The 20,300-nt window shown below is 34.4% G+C and overlaps 1 protein-coding gene across 1 annotated transcript in view; it reads left to right on the top strand.

The window, feature by feature from the left end:
* The first annotated feature begins 8,770 nt into the window (after nucleotides 1–8,770).
* LOC140755957 (protein FAM135A) overlaps nucleotides 8,771–20,300 on the top strand; it is a 31,377-nt gene continuing 19,847 nt past the window's right edge. Inside the window, exon 1 of the mRNA XM_073091321.1 lies at nucleotides 8,771–9,089. Within this exon, the coding sequence (XP_072947422.1) occupies nucleotides 9,013–9,089 (77 nt within the window). The 5' untranslated portion in view covers nucleotides 8,771–9,012. The remainder of the gene's footprint in view (nucleotides 9,090–20,300) is intronic.

The raw sequence follows: 20,300 nt of genomic DNA, 5'->3' as shown, positions 1-20,300 counted from the left end.
ATTAAAACTACGCATGTTATTGCAAGAGCAATATTTCAGTAGCAGTGAAGCGAATTTGCCTCCATTTTCTTACAGGCATACCAATAATGGTGCGTTCAAAATTAAACATTTAATATCCTCTGAGTAAACACACCACAAGGAAGAAATCCACCAATCTCGAATACTATTCACATACAATCCCACCCTCTTTGTCAACATACGGGCTGTATACGGAACTTTAAATATGGAATGTATGAAAAGATTTAGGAGAGTCCCATCAATATCCGTAATAATTAGACTTGGTAATTACATGAACATTTGGAATTTGGTTTTTTTAAGTTTTGTCGAATAGTCAATTCTACTTACTTAAAAAAAAAACTATGAGAATATGTGCAAATGCATACAAATACACCAGAATCAAAATTACTGTAATCTCAATCACATTAATGAAGAGACCTTTTTAAATATAAGTCGGTCAAGTAAATATTACGTCGCCGCTTGAAAACGACTAATTTCTTAACGTATGTGGTGTGTACTTAAAATACGTTCAATATAAACATCAAAGGGATTCTTAGTTCGAATTCTGTGTATGTTTACAGTGCTATATTCCCGCGTTTATAAAGTGTGTGTACTCTGCTAAAAGCCGATGCCACTGCAAGTCGGCAGGAACCATCTCGCCTCTTCATTTCCTGAGCGCAGCGCACTGCACGTGAGGCGTGTGATTCAGGTTCGTATAAAGGTATTCCACATCGATATTCACACTACAGCAACCAATGTGCTCTAAAAAATATTTTTAGAGCTCAATATATTTCGTTGGATAACTATGTAAACAGCGTGTCTAATATGAGCGCCGACTTCAGAAATATGTACATTAGTACGGTTGTATTTTTTTGTTAAAAATTTGTTTTTACCCTTTTTAGTAATGACATAATAAAATGTATATTAATACAATATAAAGTTGTATAAACGTGATCATGAATTAAGGTAAGGTCTGGCTTTACATTGATTGCGCCCTGCTCGCTTAGTTTTATATTGTCTTATATGTTCCAACCTAACCTAACTAAATAGTCAATGATGAACTGGCTTTGTAATTTCATTAGAACCTGCAACAAATATCTTCAAACACAACTCAATTATTCCTATTGGTTGAGGAGTTACATATTTTGTCTCCGAGCCACATTATCAGACCCTTAAATAGTCAATGATGAACTGGCTTTGCAATTTCATTAGAACCTACACCAAATATCTTCAAACAAAACTCAATTACACTGATCCGTTGAGGAGTTACAGTTTATTTTGTCTCCAGAACCCACTGTGATCCTCATCATATTTAAATGGGACCAACTTGTAGCAATAGTCCACACACGGAATTAAAGGCATTAAAATAGGTTCATAAACGGCGAAGTTATGGCTGTTATATTTACATGGGTGGAGGAGTTCCACTCATTTTCTCCAGAACCCATCGATGGATCCTAACCATATTTAAATGGGACCAACTTTCAGCTCGTCTCTACACAATAAAAAAAGAATTATTAAAATCGGTCCACTAACGGCGGAGTAATTCGTGTACATACTTAAAAAAAAAAGATACCGGCCGAATTGATAACCAACTCCTTTTTGAAGTCGGTTAAAAATTACGATAGAATTCAATGTATATCAATATCAACTCCCTTGCGACTAATAAACAGAAAAAAATAAATTTAACAAGTTTACTATTGCAACCACGCTATCAATATCATTTATTGTGACTTAACGTCAAGGCTATTATTGTCATACCTAGTTATTCTATGAGGTATGGTGAGGGTGGTATAACGTTAGTTGGCGATGTAAAACGAACATATACTGTTAAAATAAAATGATGTACTCGTATTTATGACCCAATTATTATTTATATGTGAAAAGACAGGCTTTTAACAATTTCTGCATACTAATATTTATTTATTGGTCCACAAAATTTGGATAGTTTAAAAAACCAGCGAGTTTCAATCGTTGAAAGGACTACTTAAATATTGAAGTTATTAAAATATGTTATTAGAATTTATAATTCATGTACGAGTAGGTATTAGTTCGTACATAGCATATTTAAGTCACCTTAAGTGTAAAAGGCAAATGGCCTATTCGTCAAATAACCATGAATATTCACGACTAATAAAAATATGAAGGTGCTGGAAATTTAGCTGTACATTTTCCGGTATTTGCTCTTCTTCCGGCTCGTTAAAAATCTCATCAACAGCAAACCGTTGGTAATTTCTTTCCGTTCCCAGGATACCTTCCTCATTTTCACAGTACAACTTATTGATGTAAAGCTACGAACATGCTATGCTATTTATTTTTTGTAATTACAATACTATACTGCAATTCTGTGCATTCCTCAGTAAGATATTGTATCGAAATATTTTTTTAAAGTCTTACACAAAAAAAATAGTTATCACGGCAATAATTCAGTTTTGTAACATAAGTAAATACGTAAAATGTCAAAGTACATATCAATGATTAGAAATTATTATAAGGACCTTTATAAGTCCAGTAAATCTCGACTCGTTCGACCAACGCCGGCTTTCATTAAACTAAAACTCGAGAGCCTTAAACAAAATTTTCTCTCATTAACTTTTACAGAAAGTTCCTTGATTCAATGTATGATGAGCACCCCCGCATCCGCTTTTAGACTCTATCTAATTACAGTGGGAATCCGATTTCCTGCGAAGTAAATGTCAACTGGAAAATCCCGATGACATTTGTAATGCAATTAGCTCGTGACAGCCATGACATTTAAAATTAAGATCTTAATTTAAAAGATTTTGCCACTTAATTTATAGATGAGAACGTTACTGTGAACAAGGCCTTTGCGTTTTATACAAGCGCAGGAAACTTGATTTATAACAGCTAATTAAAAAATATTCCAAATCTTAATTATTGGATTGATTTTAGGCTTCACAAATACATACAGTTACCAAAAAAACGGGAATTTGAGAGCAATGGCACTGAAACTGGTCTCTTCAAATGACTCTATATGAGGTAGGTGTAGCCAATGCTACATCAGTTATCACAGTATTGGCATTAATATTAAAGTTCAGGGTATCTTTTACTTTCGAGTTCTTGATGAAAACTAAAATAGTTATACATTTATCCAGCACTTTTCAGTGTACGTAAGGTAAACTCTCCGCCAACCAAATATAATACACTTCCGGAGCGAACTGGAACAATAACTGGGAAATTCTGCCCGCCACAAAACGTAATACCGCAGTACTTTTCCGAGGTCAGAGTACTCAAATGCATAAGTAAATAGCGTGCCGAACTCATGCCTCGAAACTGAACTAATCTCGAACAGTTAACTTGTAGTGTTGTTTACATTGTGTTATTTGCTTGTAACTCTATTTAGAGTTTTGTCGTCAAATGCTTATGGTTTAAATGTATTCTATATGTTGATATAAACTGGATGGTGATTAGGCTTCCTTATCTATTTTCATTTGGTTAAAATATATTACGATTGCACTGACCTTCATATCTATATTGTACGTAAGCTGCACCATCTAACTTTTAAAGTATGAGAGGTTGAACTATTCTCCAAACCTCATCGTCATATGTCATTAGACGATATTATGTAGGAATAAATGGTTATTATTATTATTATTATTAATACATGGCATACGTTTGTATGCCATTTCCAATAGATAACGGTATCTTACAATTTTACCAATTTCGATAAAGTAAGGAGTTATATTTATACATGTGTGCCCGTGAATTCATTAAATAGTCAACCATAGCGTATTCATACATAGCGATACAAAATCCTTATAAATACATTTTTCAATCATTTGACTAGAGTACCATATATAATCTTAGCCATGAATATAGTTTCGACAAAACGTATACTTTGTGTAAAACAAAGACACACGCCCTTAATCAATCATGAAATCGACAAGACATTAAACTATAACGAACAGACACATCAAGGATTTCGTAAGAGAAACTGTGTAAAGACATGTCGGTAGAATGGAAATTCTTCTCGACCATATGAATAAAAAAAGCTTTGAAATGGTTGGACTAAATGCAGTGAACCTAATTTGGATCTGTTCACAAGAGAACTTTATTTTCACTCATTAGTTTCTTCATATTTTCTCTTCACGGCAAATACGCAGACAAATTAGGGAAATACGGAGAATGTTTTAATGTATTTATAGTAATCGTTAGCTGTGTTACATTAAAACATGTTACATTACAATGTTACATAACAGACGTTATCTCGTAAATCAGGTTGAAGTTATTATTGCCATTTACATATAAGTTAAATGAAATGCCCATTTTGAAATTCTTCACAACATTAATCATATACTCATAAACTTTTATAATTACATCATGTAGGTTCTTTGAAAGGATTCGTCCCATCCTCACAAGAGGTAAAATGTACCTTTATAATGGCATTTTCTTAGAAATTGAATACCCTTCTGCTTTAAAGAAACACTAAAAGTTCTGAAGTGAACCGGGTAAGGCAAACCTATTTATAAACTTTTGGCAGCAAAGTCACCTTACTATGCTACTAATACAAAATTTACGAATCTTTAATATGAAACTTTGAGAAAGCTAGGTAATAAAGAACTTCGATAAAACGTGAACTCTACTTTCAAACGTCACAAAAACAAATTATGGTAGCGTAGCTAGTAGTGGCATATGAAGCGTAGCGTTCGTAGTTCCGTAGCACCGACATTTTAAATTCATTTGTTAGTTTATGCAACGCCGACCGCAGACAGTGGCTGCTCATTCATTGTCATGAGCTTGTAATTTCTTTAAGTTCTTTTTATGATTGCTATGTTATTTTAGTGCGACTGCTTCGTAAATAGCATAAAAAGCTAGTCTTCAGTATCTTGTGGAATATTTTGTCTGTAAACAAATAACATTCATATCGGGAACTTTATAAATGTAACGTAAAATATGTAATGGCATTTAATTCACCGAAAGTGATTCATAAAATAATGAATCAGACGAAATTAATGTCAATGTATTACAAAAATAATCACAATATCACAATATGAAAAAGATATTCCTACCAGGAATATAAATTTTATTTTAGTTTCATAAAAGAGCGTGTAAACCTGAAATTCAGTGGATCAGTTAAGAGTCTGTAAACGTTGTAAAGGCTTCACATTGTCACAAGGGTATCCCGGGAGCCGTCAGATAAAAATGAAAAGCGTGCACCCGTAACAGTATTCAGTATCGTGTTTGCACGTTGCTCTCGGCTATATTACGTCATGTATATTTTATGAGACTCCGTGCATCCTCTGTTACGGTTATTTTATTATTAAACAGTCAGTCTTAAAACATCTTCAAGTAGGTATAGAATGTTCACTAAAGTTACAAAATCATTTAGAAATCCCGTGTGTTCAATACTTTAAATATGAGTTCTTATTTATGCTTGAGTATAGAGTCCTTGTATTTTTGAATTCACAAGTAACTGTCAACGATGTTTGCTTGTTTGTTTTCTAAATAGATTTTCGTAGATAGGTACATCTTATTTCATCTTACTTTCGCCGTAAAATTGTTCGAGACCCCGAGAAGACCTAAGTAAGCCATTCTATTACTTTAGACTAGGAAAATAAAATTTGAAAAATAAGGACCTATTATATAATATGTATTTAACTTTAATAAGATAAAGGGCAGTAAATAACATTTTACACTACTTACTTTTCATTTCAAAAAAAACAACAATACAAAATTCCGAATATTACGTTTGATCAAATCGAAATGCTCTCTAAAACTCTCAAACAGAACGTATCCTAGCTACGACTAATGCACCTCACGCCGACAGGCTCGACCTAAAAAGCTAGAAAAAGCATGTCGGTCTCGCATTTCCCTTTTTCACAGTAACACATCCCTCGCGCCCTCTCTGCCACTTGCAGGAGGCGTTGCGAGGCCCTCGATTGCGAGCTGTCGATGGAAATAAATGACGTTTCGTATGCACTGGGTGAAATGAGGAAAATGTTTCAGCTGCGTGGTCGGGTTTGTGCACTGAATCATAGCTTATATTAAAACGAAGTAGAAGGCAATTTAGGTTTATGGTTACTAATGCATTATATATAATAATTTTACGAATAGTATAATTTATTAATTATTCTTATCATTGTTATCTTGATTTTGATTAGATTACAATTATAAAGATGTCTTTTAATTCTTATTACTACGTATTTTGATACGGTTTTGAGTACATTGATGTAAAGTTAGCACACTGTGGTATTTAATTTAATACATTATATTATCTGTTTCAAATAAGTTTGTTTTAATGAAAAAATATAATTGAGAATTACAAAAAAAACCGTTACAACAATGCAATTAATCATAACATTTTAATAAATTGGAAACATGGCTCTACAAGTCTACATTGCTACTGAGTGCAATAACTTACTATTGCAATATTTACCTTCCTTTATTAATCTGTATAAAACGATAAATAATTAATTAATTAAACTCCGTGCTAACAAGCATGAAAACTGTCTCTAATGGCGTTAAGCTATAAATATTTAAATTAGATGGTTTTGCTATAAATATTTTCGAAGGCGTTTAATAATGTGTATTACAATAACTTTTAACAACATTTTAATTCGTCAACGTGAAGCTTATATTTGGTTGAAGGGCCCAAAATTATTAGTCTGTAAAATCAAATGCCCACAAATTTTAGTTCACGACGTCAATCTAGTTCGAACAATTTCTTGAATGACCAAACCCTTTGACTACAGAAATAGCTGAGAACCAAAAGCCAAGGCGAATATTGCATACGGTGCACTGCATGCATAAACATGATATGCAATATACAAAAGTTATTGAGATACAACGGCGTCAATATTATAGATATAGTCATTGCTGTGAGCGACTTTACTTGTAATGTTACATAGAATAATAGTTTAAACTGATGCACTATTATTACCAGACATTATACCAGTCGTAGGTTCCATGAACATAAAAACAATTACTTAAATAAACACTCAGACCCACAACAAAAATGTAAAGTAGTTTGGATGTCTACCTGGCTTAAAATTGAAGACATAATAGGGTACGTATAACGCACCTACAATTAGATAAACAATATCAACGAAAAAACAGGAAATGTAATCAGAAATCGACACAACTGGGAAAACACAATTCGTTCAGAATATTCAACGAAATGCTTTGCGATGCCATTGAAAAACTAACTAAACGAACTAAACAATGAAATGTAGCAGCATTGTAATTCTGTAACTTCCAACTTTTGCATTCAATTTCAACTCCAAAACTCCAGCTTGATGCAAATATTTTATCTGTTGGAACTGTTCTAGTTAGTTACCTTCAAAAGCTTTTGTATAAAACATTTAAATATATCAGAACTTAAATAATGCAAAATAAGTATACTGTTACATAAGCTTTTTATTTATTTACAAAGTTTGTAATATACTGTCTGTCTATGAAAGATGAAATGTAAAATAATAATAATACATATCTTATACGTAAAAAAATCTCGTGTCACAATGTTAGCTATCGTACTCCTCCGAAACTTCTTTACCGATTTTCACCAAATTTTATATGCATATTCAGTAGGTCTGTGAATCGGCTACTATCTATTTTTCAAACCCCTAAGTGATAAGGGTTGTTCACCCTTGACATTTTTTTATTTACATAGCAACACAACGTTTGTCGGGTCAGCTAGTATTTAAGTAAAATTTCTACTTAGTATTAATCAAATTTCATCCAAACAAAATAATTTTCGGAAACAGACGATCTCTCTACAAAATCTACAGATGGTTTACATACAATTAATAAATCAGTAGAAATAAGTAGAAAGAAATAGTAGTGAGTATTGAGGATTGGTACTTAAAAGCAGCCATGCAGTCCTTTAAACAGCGTTCCTTGAACTAAGATTATCGACCAACCAAAATTTGACCTATGACCTTTCGCTTTCGCTCCGCACCAAGATGAGTATGTTTGTTCAATCAGATCCATAGAAAACTCAATACTGGATCCTTCTTGTATCTATTTTGTATAACACTCCTTACTATGATTTGTCCAACCAATCGTTAATAGTATCTACCTACTTATGATATTTTTCGACATTTAAGGAACCACTAACCGGAATCCCAGTAATTTATTAAGATATTCGCTGTAATAACGTGAAAATATTAACCGGCTACTTATTACAATTTAAGAATTTTAAGATATCCAGCCATATAAACATAGGACACGCAAACGGACGGATAGAGATGAGCGGCTTAGGCTTAATGATAGGGTCCGATCGCGAAGTTTAAAAAGATAGTATCCATATAACCTCGTTGGATCGGTATCGTGCTATGCCATTATATGACAAACAACTGCCGACGACATTACCGGAGCTTTTTGTAGAGCCGTAAAACATCAAAGCTCCAGTAAATGTCGACCCAAATTGCAGGCCCGCTACAAACACGCACCTATACAACAAATGGCGTCATCGGCTGGATAGAAACGCATGCGATCGACAGGTACGACAAAGGTTAACGTCAGCGAGCGGAGGCCGGCGCACGCGGCCGCCCCCTGACCTTTAAAGCCTCCTCCCGCGGGAGAGCGTAATCCCTCCGCATTACCACGCGGCGATATATTATCCCTGAAACCGTCGTCTCATAGCATCGAAGCGTCTCTCGAGTGAGGATTAGCGCTTTATTGCGAGCGCACCTGTCTAGGTGGGCAAGCGAGGCGCGCACTGCTGCAGGCCGACGCCGCGACGGCGCGTCGGCGCCGCGCATGCGCACTGGACGCCACTAAAAAATGAATCCCGTTTCCCGCACTGTGAGCCGCACGCTCGTCGCAGCTGCCGCGTTTCGCTATTTTCGGGCGAGAGTGGAACCGCGCCCGAGCCGCGAGTGGTCTGCGGGGTGTGGTCGTGTGAGTGTCGCGAGCTAGTGGGCGAAGGCCGATGCGGTGAGTGGCGCGCGGAGCATGCACCCCGAGGGGCTCGCGCGGCCGGCGTGTCCGGCGGGCTGCTAGCGGCCGCGGCATGGCGCGCCGCGCCGCCCGCGCCCGCGCCTCTTCTCTCGCACCATGAGCGACCTGCAGGCCACCTTCGAGTTCTCCGTGGAACTCTACAAGTTCTACAATGTCGATCTGTTCCAAAGAGGGTGAGTTTCACCTTTGGCTAATCGTAATTCACCACATGTACGTCCTACAACGTTACTGATAATGAATGATAAGAGTGTTTACGCTTATGTTAACATGGAAAACAATACGCTTATGGGAAATTTTAATAATAAAGTTAATGATATTACTGTACCATCATGAAAATGAGCAATTATTATAATTGCTTTAATAAGCAATTAATTAAGGGACAGAGATATCATTAACTGATAGAGTATCTACGATTTACTTATGTCCAAAACTCTATCGTTAAGTAGCAGCATGAATCTGGCGAGTGCGTCGTACTTAATTAATTAGCAGTTCATCGGTGAATAAATAAGTTTGTGTGAATGTAATGCGCACCTGTCTATTGCCGTTATTGAAGAATACCCCTGGTCGAGTGGTTGAGCTAGTTAAGTATATATGGTATTAACCTAGATTTTAGTGTTACATAATGGAGAGCAAATAGGCTGAGCACAATAGAAGTCCTCTGTAAGCCGTGTCATATTCCGTAGACTGGAACTGATACTTTTGTTTTGACATCCACACTGTCACGAGTAGCTACTGGTGTCCCCACATGGGACCATTCGCCCTTCGCTTACTTGATTATATACAGAACCCATTCTCATAAAATAATATCATCAAAATATTATGAAAGCAAAAACTGATTAGAGTATTAAGTAATTGAAATTCAATACACGCAATATGTATATTACACTAGTACTTATAATTCGTACCTGAAATAATTCTTCAGAAGGGTTTATACCCAGATTCAAGATTAGGATATGAAATTACTACATATGTACGTAGGTACTGATGACATAATGAAACGAAAAGTATTAACTAAAATATTACCCGATTTAATTAAAATACTTTGTTGCCAATTTCCAAATAAATCATTACCATTAATGGCAATTGTAAACAATAAATTCATTTACATGAAAGCCTTTGTAAGAAAATCAGGTAGGGAAGATGTCTTCAGATAAATTATTCATGTTTGTGAATGTGGTTCTAAGGGTTCTATGTAGTAACTTTGTTGAGTGATCAATGTTAAGTAGAAATTTGATAACAAATTAATAATTATAGTTTAAAAACTAAAATCCACCCTAAAAATTGCACGAGGAAAATCGTTAATCCTGATTCTTGACGATCCTGATGAGGAGAATGGATTTAAAAAGTTTTTGATAATTGTTCAAAATTTTAAATTAATCGGACTGTTCAAAGTGGGTAAAAATCGAGTTCAAAGATTCCGTTACATACATACAGGTCAAGCTAATAAAAGCGTGGTAAAAACAGAGGAAAGTATAATTACTAATGTTTATAAAAACGACAAAACTTAAATCTAATAAGCAAGCTAAAGAGGAGTGTGTACTTTTTAGGGTTTGACTCGAAGGGTATAAACGGAACCCTATTACTAAGCCTCCGCTATCTATCCGTATATCTGTCTGTCACCGGACTCTTTCCCTTAAACGATAATAGACACTTCATTTTTTTACAGAGTATGAATAACACTGGCCGCTATAATAACAAATACTACAAATAAAAATAACTTGAAAATAAATGGGGGCCGCTATACAATAAATCGCTTTTTTCGGCGTTTTCTCTTTTTCTACCGTTATAGGTAGACGGTTAAAATATTCAGAATGCATTTACTTCTACGGCTACTACAATAAGAAACTTTAAAAATAAGTATAAGGTGGTACGGAACTCTCCATACGTGAGTTCGAATCGCATTTGGCCAATTATTTAACGTATTGCGATCCCTACATGGACTAAATTGGTTAAAGGTTGGGACAGGAACTATTAGAACTTTATTTCCCCTGTCCCGTAAGGGTGCGACTGTTTGACGTGGACAAATTGAAAAGCCCTTTAATCATGTCCCTCGTCCTGCATGTTATGTAGACTATAAACCGCTAATGAACCAATCAAAGAATCAAGATAAATCGATGCAAACTTTGTTTAATAAATAATAATAATAAAGAAACACTTTCTACAATAAACGCTTTCGACACTCATAGCCCCACACTAGGATTCCCTGTGTTGTGGCTGGCATGGAGACACAGACATAGACAAACACACAAACACCCAAACCCAGAAACAGAAATCTAAATTCATCATTTAGATATCTGTCTGGCCGGGGATCGAACCCGGGACCCTTTGCGCTTTGTGTTTCAAGCGTAATGTTTCTTATTGTATGTTGTATTTGTGTTTAAGCCTACAGGTTTTTATTGAAAATTGTGTTTCGAAAATGGCTAAATACGAGTAGCAAATATCAGAACGAAAGGCCTATTCTTGAAGCAAAGGCAAGTCAGGCAATTTTAACCGACTTCAAAAAGGAGGTGGTTATCAATTCGGCCGGTATCTTCTTTTTTTTTATGTATGTACACGAATTACTCCGCCGTTAGTGAACGGATTTTAATGATTCTTTTTTTTTGCAATGAAAATGTCAACATTTTCGTTAATAAGTTCGATTTATTAATTTTTCATTTACGCTCGTTTCTACATAAGGAAATAAGGCTACACACGGCAATATCCTATTATAATCATCAATATTTTAAAATTTAGAGAAATTCCTTTGCTGACATACAACGTAATAACGCAACACAAATGTCTTAAAATCTATTTACAGTTAATTTAATTTTTCAAACGAGGGATTTGGGATCACTTACTAATGCCACCAATCCAAACTTGACTTTATTTTAACAAATAATCAATTTCTTGAAGAGTTTTTTGCCCTTTGCTTTTTATAACCAGATACAAACTAATGACACTCTTACATATTCGTAACAGACATTCTTAGATATTCGACAGCACCGATAGTCTAAGGAAAATACTATGATTTTTTAAAGTGTCTACCGGCCTATTGCAAATCAAGTGTCAATTACTTTATCATAGAGGCGAAAGAACTCTTCGTGAAGAACCATATAAGTTATTTATAATATTCCCAGAGGTATGTGAAGTTATAGCAGTCCGCCTTTAAATTATATGCTTGTTTTTAGGGTTCCGTGCCCAAAGGGTAAAAACGGAACCCTATTACTAAGACTTCGCTGTCTGTCCGTCTGTCCGGTTGTCCGTCTATCACAGGGCTCTACCGCTTAAACCGTAATAGATAGACACATGAAATTTTGACAGAGGAGGCATAACGGTGGCAGCTATAACAACAAATACTAAAAATAAAATAAAGTTGAATATTAAAGGGGGTCTCCAAACAACAAACCGGATTTTTTCGGCATTTTTTGATGTAACTGTTAAATTGTACTAGAAAGAGGGTTGAATTTTTTACAATACGTTTACTACTATAACTGGTATTATAATAAATACAAATAAGAACCATAAAATATATTTTAATATACTTATTTTAATTTTATTATACTTTGATTACGTATAATCGTCGTCCCATTGTCACCCCTACGCCATCTATTGTTGTTTCATATGACTAAGTATTGTTGAAAATCATAAAATGAATTAAAATAATGAACATTTGGGACGGAAGCCTCCATGTGCGAGTTCGACTCGTACTTGGCGAATTATTAATATATTAAAGTCAAGAATGCTTTTACCTAATTCTACTATCGCGTGCCCTCTTGAACGATTGCCAAAATATTAAAAGGTACTTTTACTATACGTTATTTATGGCCGTAAGGTTTGTTTGGTTTATTTTACTAAGTTCTTTGTTTTCCAAATTGAAAGGTCATAGTTACAAGACTTTTTATAATGACTGAGTTTGAAAACCGACTCAGGAGTTTGTTAAATATTTAATTGAAAATTTATTAGAGCTATGTACTTAAAGCTTTTTTCAATTATATGAGCTACAGTTTAATTTTTGTAATGCGCAACAATATTTATTTTTTTATAATTTATAAAAAATCTGAATGTGGTTGATGACCACACTTACCAGATTTTTCTCAAGGCAGACTACGCAATTGTATGTTGCTGTCGTAAGTATGATTATCACCCAACATCAGTAATAATCAATTTTAACCATTTTTTTGCGGAAAACACTGCCAGATGTTAAGGTGTATTGGCTATAATTCATTATAGGCACCTTTTATTAGTAACTGGTGTATGTGTATAGGCAATGCACTAGATAGCAATGACGTCATTTCGCTAATTCGCCAATCACACGCCAACTAGCCGAGGGGTGCTCCAGAGCCCCTGTTAACAACGAACACGCAATTAGGTGAATGTGATTAACTGGGATGACTCATGCGCCAAATTAAATTTAACTACTATAACGATTTATGTTCATAATTTATTATTTTATAGTAGAAAAATTGTAGAAATTTCTTTTATTGCTCAATATTCGCATTCTACAATCTAATATACAACCACAATATTAAGAAGATATCTAAATATTCCACGTATAGTATATGATATGGGTTCCAGCTCCTTAGTTTTTATGCAAAGACAAACAAAAGTTAAAGAAACTACTACGTAAACTATATTTGTAACTAACATCACGTGCCTAATAAATTAAAATTTTCAATTATATAGCTACTTTTAAACAGTCTGGGTTTTATTCGAATAATAAATTCTTAAGTTCATATTAAGCCTTAATAAAATCTTAGGAAATCAGCTGATATTTCCTTTCAAGCTGAAGACATATCAAAATAAACAAATATTCTCTATTATCTCTTATGTATTGATATTTTGTGTGCATGAATAAATAAATAAATATTTAAATTTCAAGCTACACAAATGGTTTGCGTATTTTTATTGATACATTGTTACAATCTACTAAATTAAATGATACACGCATGGTTAAACATTTACTCGTACCAACATAAAAATATTTATAGAAAAGCGTAGTCTATTAAAAGTTACGATAATAGTGGATCCGATTTTTTTGTGGCTGACGTTCAAATTAATTGTTAAAACGCTCTTTGGCTAACTACATCGAGTCGTGCGTGGGGACAGTTTGTGACCCGTTTCTAAATTAAACTGGCACCTGTGTCACGTTGTTACGTTACGTTTACTAGTATTTTTTTATTATTAAAAGTTTCAATTTTACTTGCATCTACATTGAGTATCTTAATAATTAACACATATTATCACCGTCAATACAATATTGTCTAATTGCTTTATTCAGGTCTTCCTCATAATGAAAACGTTAGACCAAAGTTCATCATGCTGACCAAGTGCAGATTTATACGGGTCACGGATTTTGAGAATATTTTTACGGAACTATCAGGGTTTCCAAACGATACTTTTCTTTACGGTTAAGTCAAGTTTTTGATACAAACAACTTCCATAAATCAAAAGTGCTTGCCTGGAATTCCAACTCTGACACCACAACATCAGAAGTCGAACTCGAAACCACTCAGTACCCAACTTTAGTAAACCATCACTATATTTAGACCATGCAACCAAACAGTTTAACTTCAATGATAGTTTAAATCCATTTAAATTAAATTAAGTTCTGACTGTTAAGGTCTTGACAATGAGCAGAGGCCTCATCATTTTACCGTCCTTTAGCAGAGCATGCCCTACTTTGTGTTCATTTGCAAAGGATTTCACAATTTCACATCTGTTTCTGTGTCACGCATATTTTGTTACAAGCTTATCTTTTACTAGACATCTCACTTTAAAGCTTTAAGATGAAAAGTATTGAAAAATTGGAAAACAATTATACAAGTCAAGTAAGAATATGAATAAATTGTATCATTACAAACAATATAAACTCAATGGATAAAAAGTAAGTAGCAAGAACACAGCATACTTTAGAATACTTATCTTGGTCGCGATCACACCATCCATAAACGAAGTTAACCCTCGAATTACAGTCCCATTCTCGATCTCGACTTAACATACATTTCTACTACAGACATAACTTTGAATAATTTGAAGTGCAATCAGACATCTGGTATCCAAAGCTCGAACTCCTCAATTGAGAGACTGCGTTTCAACAACTAGTTTTTCACTGCTTTCGTGCATCTAACTCAAAAATGTTTAATTTCAACTTCTAACTCCACTAATGCAACGCACAACGAGAGCTCTTTGTCTTGCAGTTGACAGGACAACGTCCAGTCTACTTCACAAACTCATCCATCCGACTTTGTGAAGCTGACACTGTTTGTTTTTCGTTCCTCGTTCGATGCACTTTTTCATTTTGGTGATGAAACAGGGACGTTCAACGTAAAACTTGCACTGGGATAAATCACGCTGCAACACAGATTGCACGCTTCTGCGTAGAATTACGGGATAGGATAGGTTATGATACTTTATTTCTTTTGAAAGTGTTATAAGTAGGAAACCTAAAAACTGTGAAGGTGCTTAGGGGTTTACTAACCGTAAAATAATGTTATGGCTTGAAATATTCTAAAATATAATCTATGGCATGCTACGAACTATTAACATATCTGTAATTACAGCTAACGTATTATAATTGATTTTCCTGAATTGTCAATCCTTTAAAGCAAGTTACCTACGAAAAAATCTCAATAACAACTCTTCTAAAGATACTTCTGAAGCATTGATAGTGATTCAAATTCAGTATCTCGAACATAAGGGTCCAAGATTCAAATCCCAGTCATGCCACGTAAGTAATTTGCATTTGTTTTAACCGTGGCAGAAAACATCGTGACGAAACTTCTTGAAATTCTTGATAAGTCTTTGTAAAAATACCTTAAAGGTATGAAATAATAAATTAACATTAGATCAGCGTGGTAGATTATATGCTAATCCTTCTAATTCTGAGAGGACAGTCGTGCTCAGCAGTGGGATATTAAAAAGTTGATGAGTAAAATTACATATCTCCCAGCCATATTATTAATCGAAATATATTATTACTACCATCAATTTCCGCATTACGATAACCTAAAACCCATAGATTAGTAAAGATACTTCGCCGCCTTGAAATTGAATGAAACCACAAACGGCTTATTAGTAAGTTCTTTTTTTGAATTCCTGACAAATAAAAACATTTTTAGAGAAAATTTACGAAAAGTTTGGAAAATCCAAAAGTGCACGACTCATAATGCTCATTTAATTATGAAATATAAAAAAAAAAAACTTAAGTCGTTCAAAATTAATTGCCGAAAAAACAGCTGTAGTAGGAAGAAGGTACTGCACAAGCGCCCCTGGTGGAATAAATGTACAAAATATCTATAGATATACAGTCTTGTAGTTTTCGTTTTTTATTAATTGCAATTAAACGACACTGAATTAATTAATCATTCGCATTCAGTGACCTACAATCGTCGATTAGAATTTAAAAAAAAAAAAATTAACTCAAATGATGGATTTTTTCACAAGTTACAGTGTTTTCAGGTTTCACACATGACGGACAGGAAAATTTTTTGACCTATTTTGGTGTTTTTTTCCAATTCTATTGCAGTAAATCAATTTTTAAAAAGTATGGAATTAATCTCCATTAAATTATCTCGACAATAGTATGCAAAATATCTTGATTCCGTGAACTATCAAGGCTATGATAATAAAAATAGCCGCCAAAATGAAGCGAAAAAAAATTTTCGATCGTAAAGCACTCTCTGATGCTTCGCATCATGAGTCGTGCAATAAATAACTAATACTGCGTAATTTAAATAATAAATAAATAATGATATAAAATATTTTAGGGACATTTTAGCACGGAGACGTGGCAAAACTTTTTTACGCAACTATTTCAATTCTCAAAACTGAGTACATTTTCTTGTTAGGAGTGAGTAATCTTTACTAATCTATGTTAAAACCATACATTAAATTAATAGTTGACATACAAACTTAACCCTATTAAGGACTGAGGCTCACTACACGTGGAATTAGCATGGTAAAGTCGTAAAGCTTGTTTAATTGTATACCTATAGCTTACCTAGTTTCCCTTACATCCTATTAGGGTGAACCTAATAGGGAAACAGTGTTTCCCTTTCCACTTACATAATAGGCAGTACCTGCGATACTGAGCTTCGTCGACATAAATTGTTATATTTAATATGTATGCAAACAACTATAATATGAATGATTATACTTTTACGCTAAATAATTCGCCAAGTACGAGTCGAACTCGCACATGGAGGCTTCCGTACCAACCATGTTCATTATATTTTACTTATTTTTATAAAATAGCCATATTAAAATATGTTTTATTGTTTTTATTTGTATTTATTATAATAGCAGTTGTAGTAGTTAACGGATTGTAAAAAATTCAACTGTCTTCCTAGTACGGTTTAACGGTTAGATCGAAAAATACCGGTTTGTTGTATGGAGACCCCCTTTAATATTCAACTTTATTTAGTTTTAGTATTTGTTGTTATATCGGCCACCGTTGCATCCTCTGTAAATTTTATGTCCCTATCTATTACGGTTCCAGAGATAGAGCACTGTGACAGACGGACAAACAGCGTAGTCTTAGTAATAGGGTTCCGTTTTTACCCTTTGGGTACAGAATCCTAAAAATATTGTTCGTTAACGGGCTCAATCATTCGGGCGAATTCGGGCGGTCGATTATTCAGGCGGATATTCGTTATATGCTAGTGCCATAAACTTCATTTTCAACATTCAGCGAATTATTTGCCGACATTGCGTTTAAAATAAAAAAATCCTTTGCGATTATTTGGATGAAGTAAAATATAGTGAACAGTTGCGTTGTATGTTATGACGGTATATCCTTACTAATATTATAAATCCGAAAGTAACTCTGTCTGTCTGTCTGGTTGTCTCTTCTTCACGCCTAAACCACAGAACCGGTTTTATTGAAATTTTGTACAAAGATTGTCTGAGACCCGTGAAAGAACATAGGATAGTTTTTATCCCGGAAATCCCACGGTAACTAGGGATGGCGATCTAAGATCGAATAATCGGAGAATCGATCTTTTGGACCCAAAACATCGATTATTTTAATAGATATTAGTAAGGATTGAATCGTAAACTATGCATTTGATCAAGTGATGATCTTTAGCACAGTTGAAGGTACGAATTTACAGTTTTATGTATGTTAGTATGTTATATTATTTTCTTTTAAACGCGGGCAAAAACTAGTTTTATATAAGTCACGATAAATAGAATATATTTCTGGAAATACATTTAGTAAAAGTCAAATTGTAAGTAAAAGTGCCTCCGAGTACATTAACAACTCATCGTTATACTTTAGCGGCCCCGTTCATCAAATTGCAAAATTAATAAATCCGTTAGCTTCTGTCTATTACAAACACAAGCGTATGCGTGAGTCGATAACATTATTAATCATATGGACGGACTAAAACTATTTGGAGTAAAAACAATGCTGTTTTGTTGCTCCCATTTCATTTTACGCATTATTTGGAACATAAAAGATTAATCTATTTGTAGTAAAATCTAATAGAGTTTTTTGCATGCACAGGCCTCTCAGCTAAAAGATTTTATTTCAAAATAATTTAAATTTGCTGTTATACTCTTAAGTACATAATAATTGAGGCTGTTAGAACCGCCACAGCCTAACTACAAAAAACGATTTACAATATGGAGAAAAGTAAAAGTGTATAGTCCGCTCTGAAGTTGTTGCGAGGAGGTGTATTCATACAATTTACTATGGCGACGCGATTCATTTATATATTCAGAGCGGACTAGCAGTTGTACGCGGACTATACAACATTTTTAAATTACGAAAATACATACAGGTCAAAAATAATTAAAACGCAGTTAGGCCACTCTGGTTCTAGCAGCCTCAATTATTATAATAAACCTGGATATTTGACAGGAAAATATACCTTTTTTTTTTTTTTTTTTTTGTCGAGGGGGAAACCTTCAAAAGGTACCCGACGACGTGGGAGCGACGCCGGGTTATGTGGGATTTTTACCGCACTAAAACCCCCCCCGGTGGCCGTCCTCAACGCTTGTTGGAGAACTCCGGGATCTCCAACGGAACACAACCGGAGCCCTCCAAGCGCGATGCCCAACGGGCTCTACCCTGAGGAGCAGGAAAATATACCTATGCTTAACTTAATATTATTAACAGAATTTAACGGTATATTCAATTAAAGTTTTAACTGCGCTTTAAAGGTGTTCTCCAATTAGCTGTATCTTTTGCTGTTCATATTCTTGCGTTGACTATTCCTTCTGTATTTATTCCAGCGATCTTTTACTACATTTTTATTCGTCTCTCACCTAGTTGTTATCAGTTATCAACATAATATATCTTCCGTAATATATTTCCACTTTCAAACGCTGCCAAAGTGAACAATTAAGCACTTTTGCCTTGTTTTATTCCGTAGACTTGCTTCTCTGTTTTCCATCGCGTTACCGAACTCTTCATACACATACTTACAGTACACACACTTAGATTGCAGCTTATGTTAATGGAAATCTTAGGATATTCCTAAACGTTTGCGGCAAAACCTAGAGCAGTTACGCCATAAATTGATTTAGGTCGAGTGCCGAGCTCCGGGGCTCTCGGGCAGGTGTAATGAATGAAAAGATTTTACCTCTGCATGAAACCATAGCACCGATACACGTGCTCCACTGGTATTCAACTTAGCAACTTGGGATTATTATAATCAACTAGACGGCTCTAAGTACAACCGTTTTATTTGAGTTGTCAAGTTTAAAGTAAAAGGGAAAGTTGTGTTGATTTTTTCGGTTGTGTAAACACTTCTTCTGCATTTTCTTGTATTTACATTTTAGAACTCTCTATTACGCATTTTGAGAAAAACACGCAATGGTATCCAATTTTCTGTTTTTATCCCTTTTCCCCATAGTTTCCTATATATTTTTTTTCACAAGTAGCAAGCAAACATGCAGTCTACGTGATGTTTATTGGCTACTACCGCCCATGGTCATCTGTAATCAACACCAGATAAGTTTAAAGTCCTACCTGAGATCGACCATAGATGCTTTGCTACACTCGAAAAAATAGTTGAAAGCCTAGGATAGGCATGTTTCACATAGAGTTGCGCTTAATATTACAGTTATTACACAGAAATAGCGGTGGTGCCTCCGAACTCGAACCACAAAGGGTCCTACTTAAAGAATTGACTTCTTACAGATTTAAAAATAAAGTGTCTGACTGGCTCCTTGATAAATGTTTTTACGACTTGGGCGAATACTTTGCATATAAGGAAAATAATCAGCTGCTATATTGACATACATACTTTTTTCATGTTATTTAAATAAATTTAATTAAATTAAACATATTTGACATTAATATACATAATTGACTAAATTATCTAAAAATTATTACTGTTTTATGAACTTGACATTGCACACTATTTTTATAGTAGAATGTAAGAACATATAAAAAATTG

Source organism: Epargyreus clarus, unplaced genomic scaffold (genome assembly GCF_041222505.1).
Source record: "Epargyreus clarus isolate Ecla_fem2 unplaced genomic scaffold, WU_Ecla_fem_2.2 ptg000034l, whole genome shotgun sequence".
In the NCBI taxonomy this organism is placed as follows: domain Eukaryota; kingdom Metazoa; phylum Arthropoda; class Insecta; order Lepidoptera; family Hesperiidae; genus Epargyreus; species Epargyreus clarus.
This window is presented reverse-complemented; position numbering and strand designations above follow the sequence as displayed.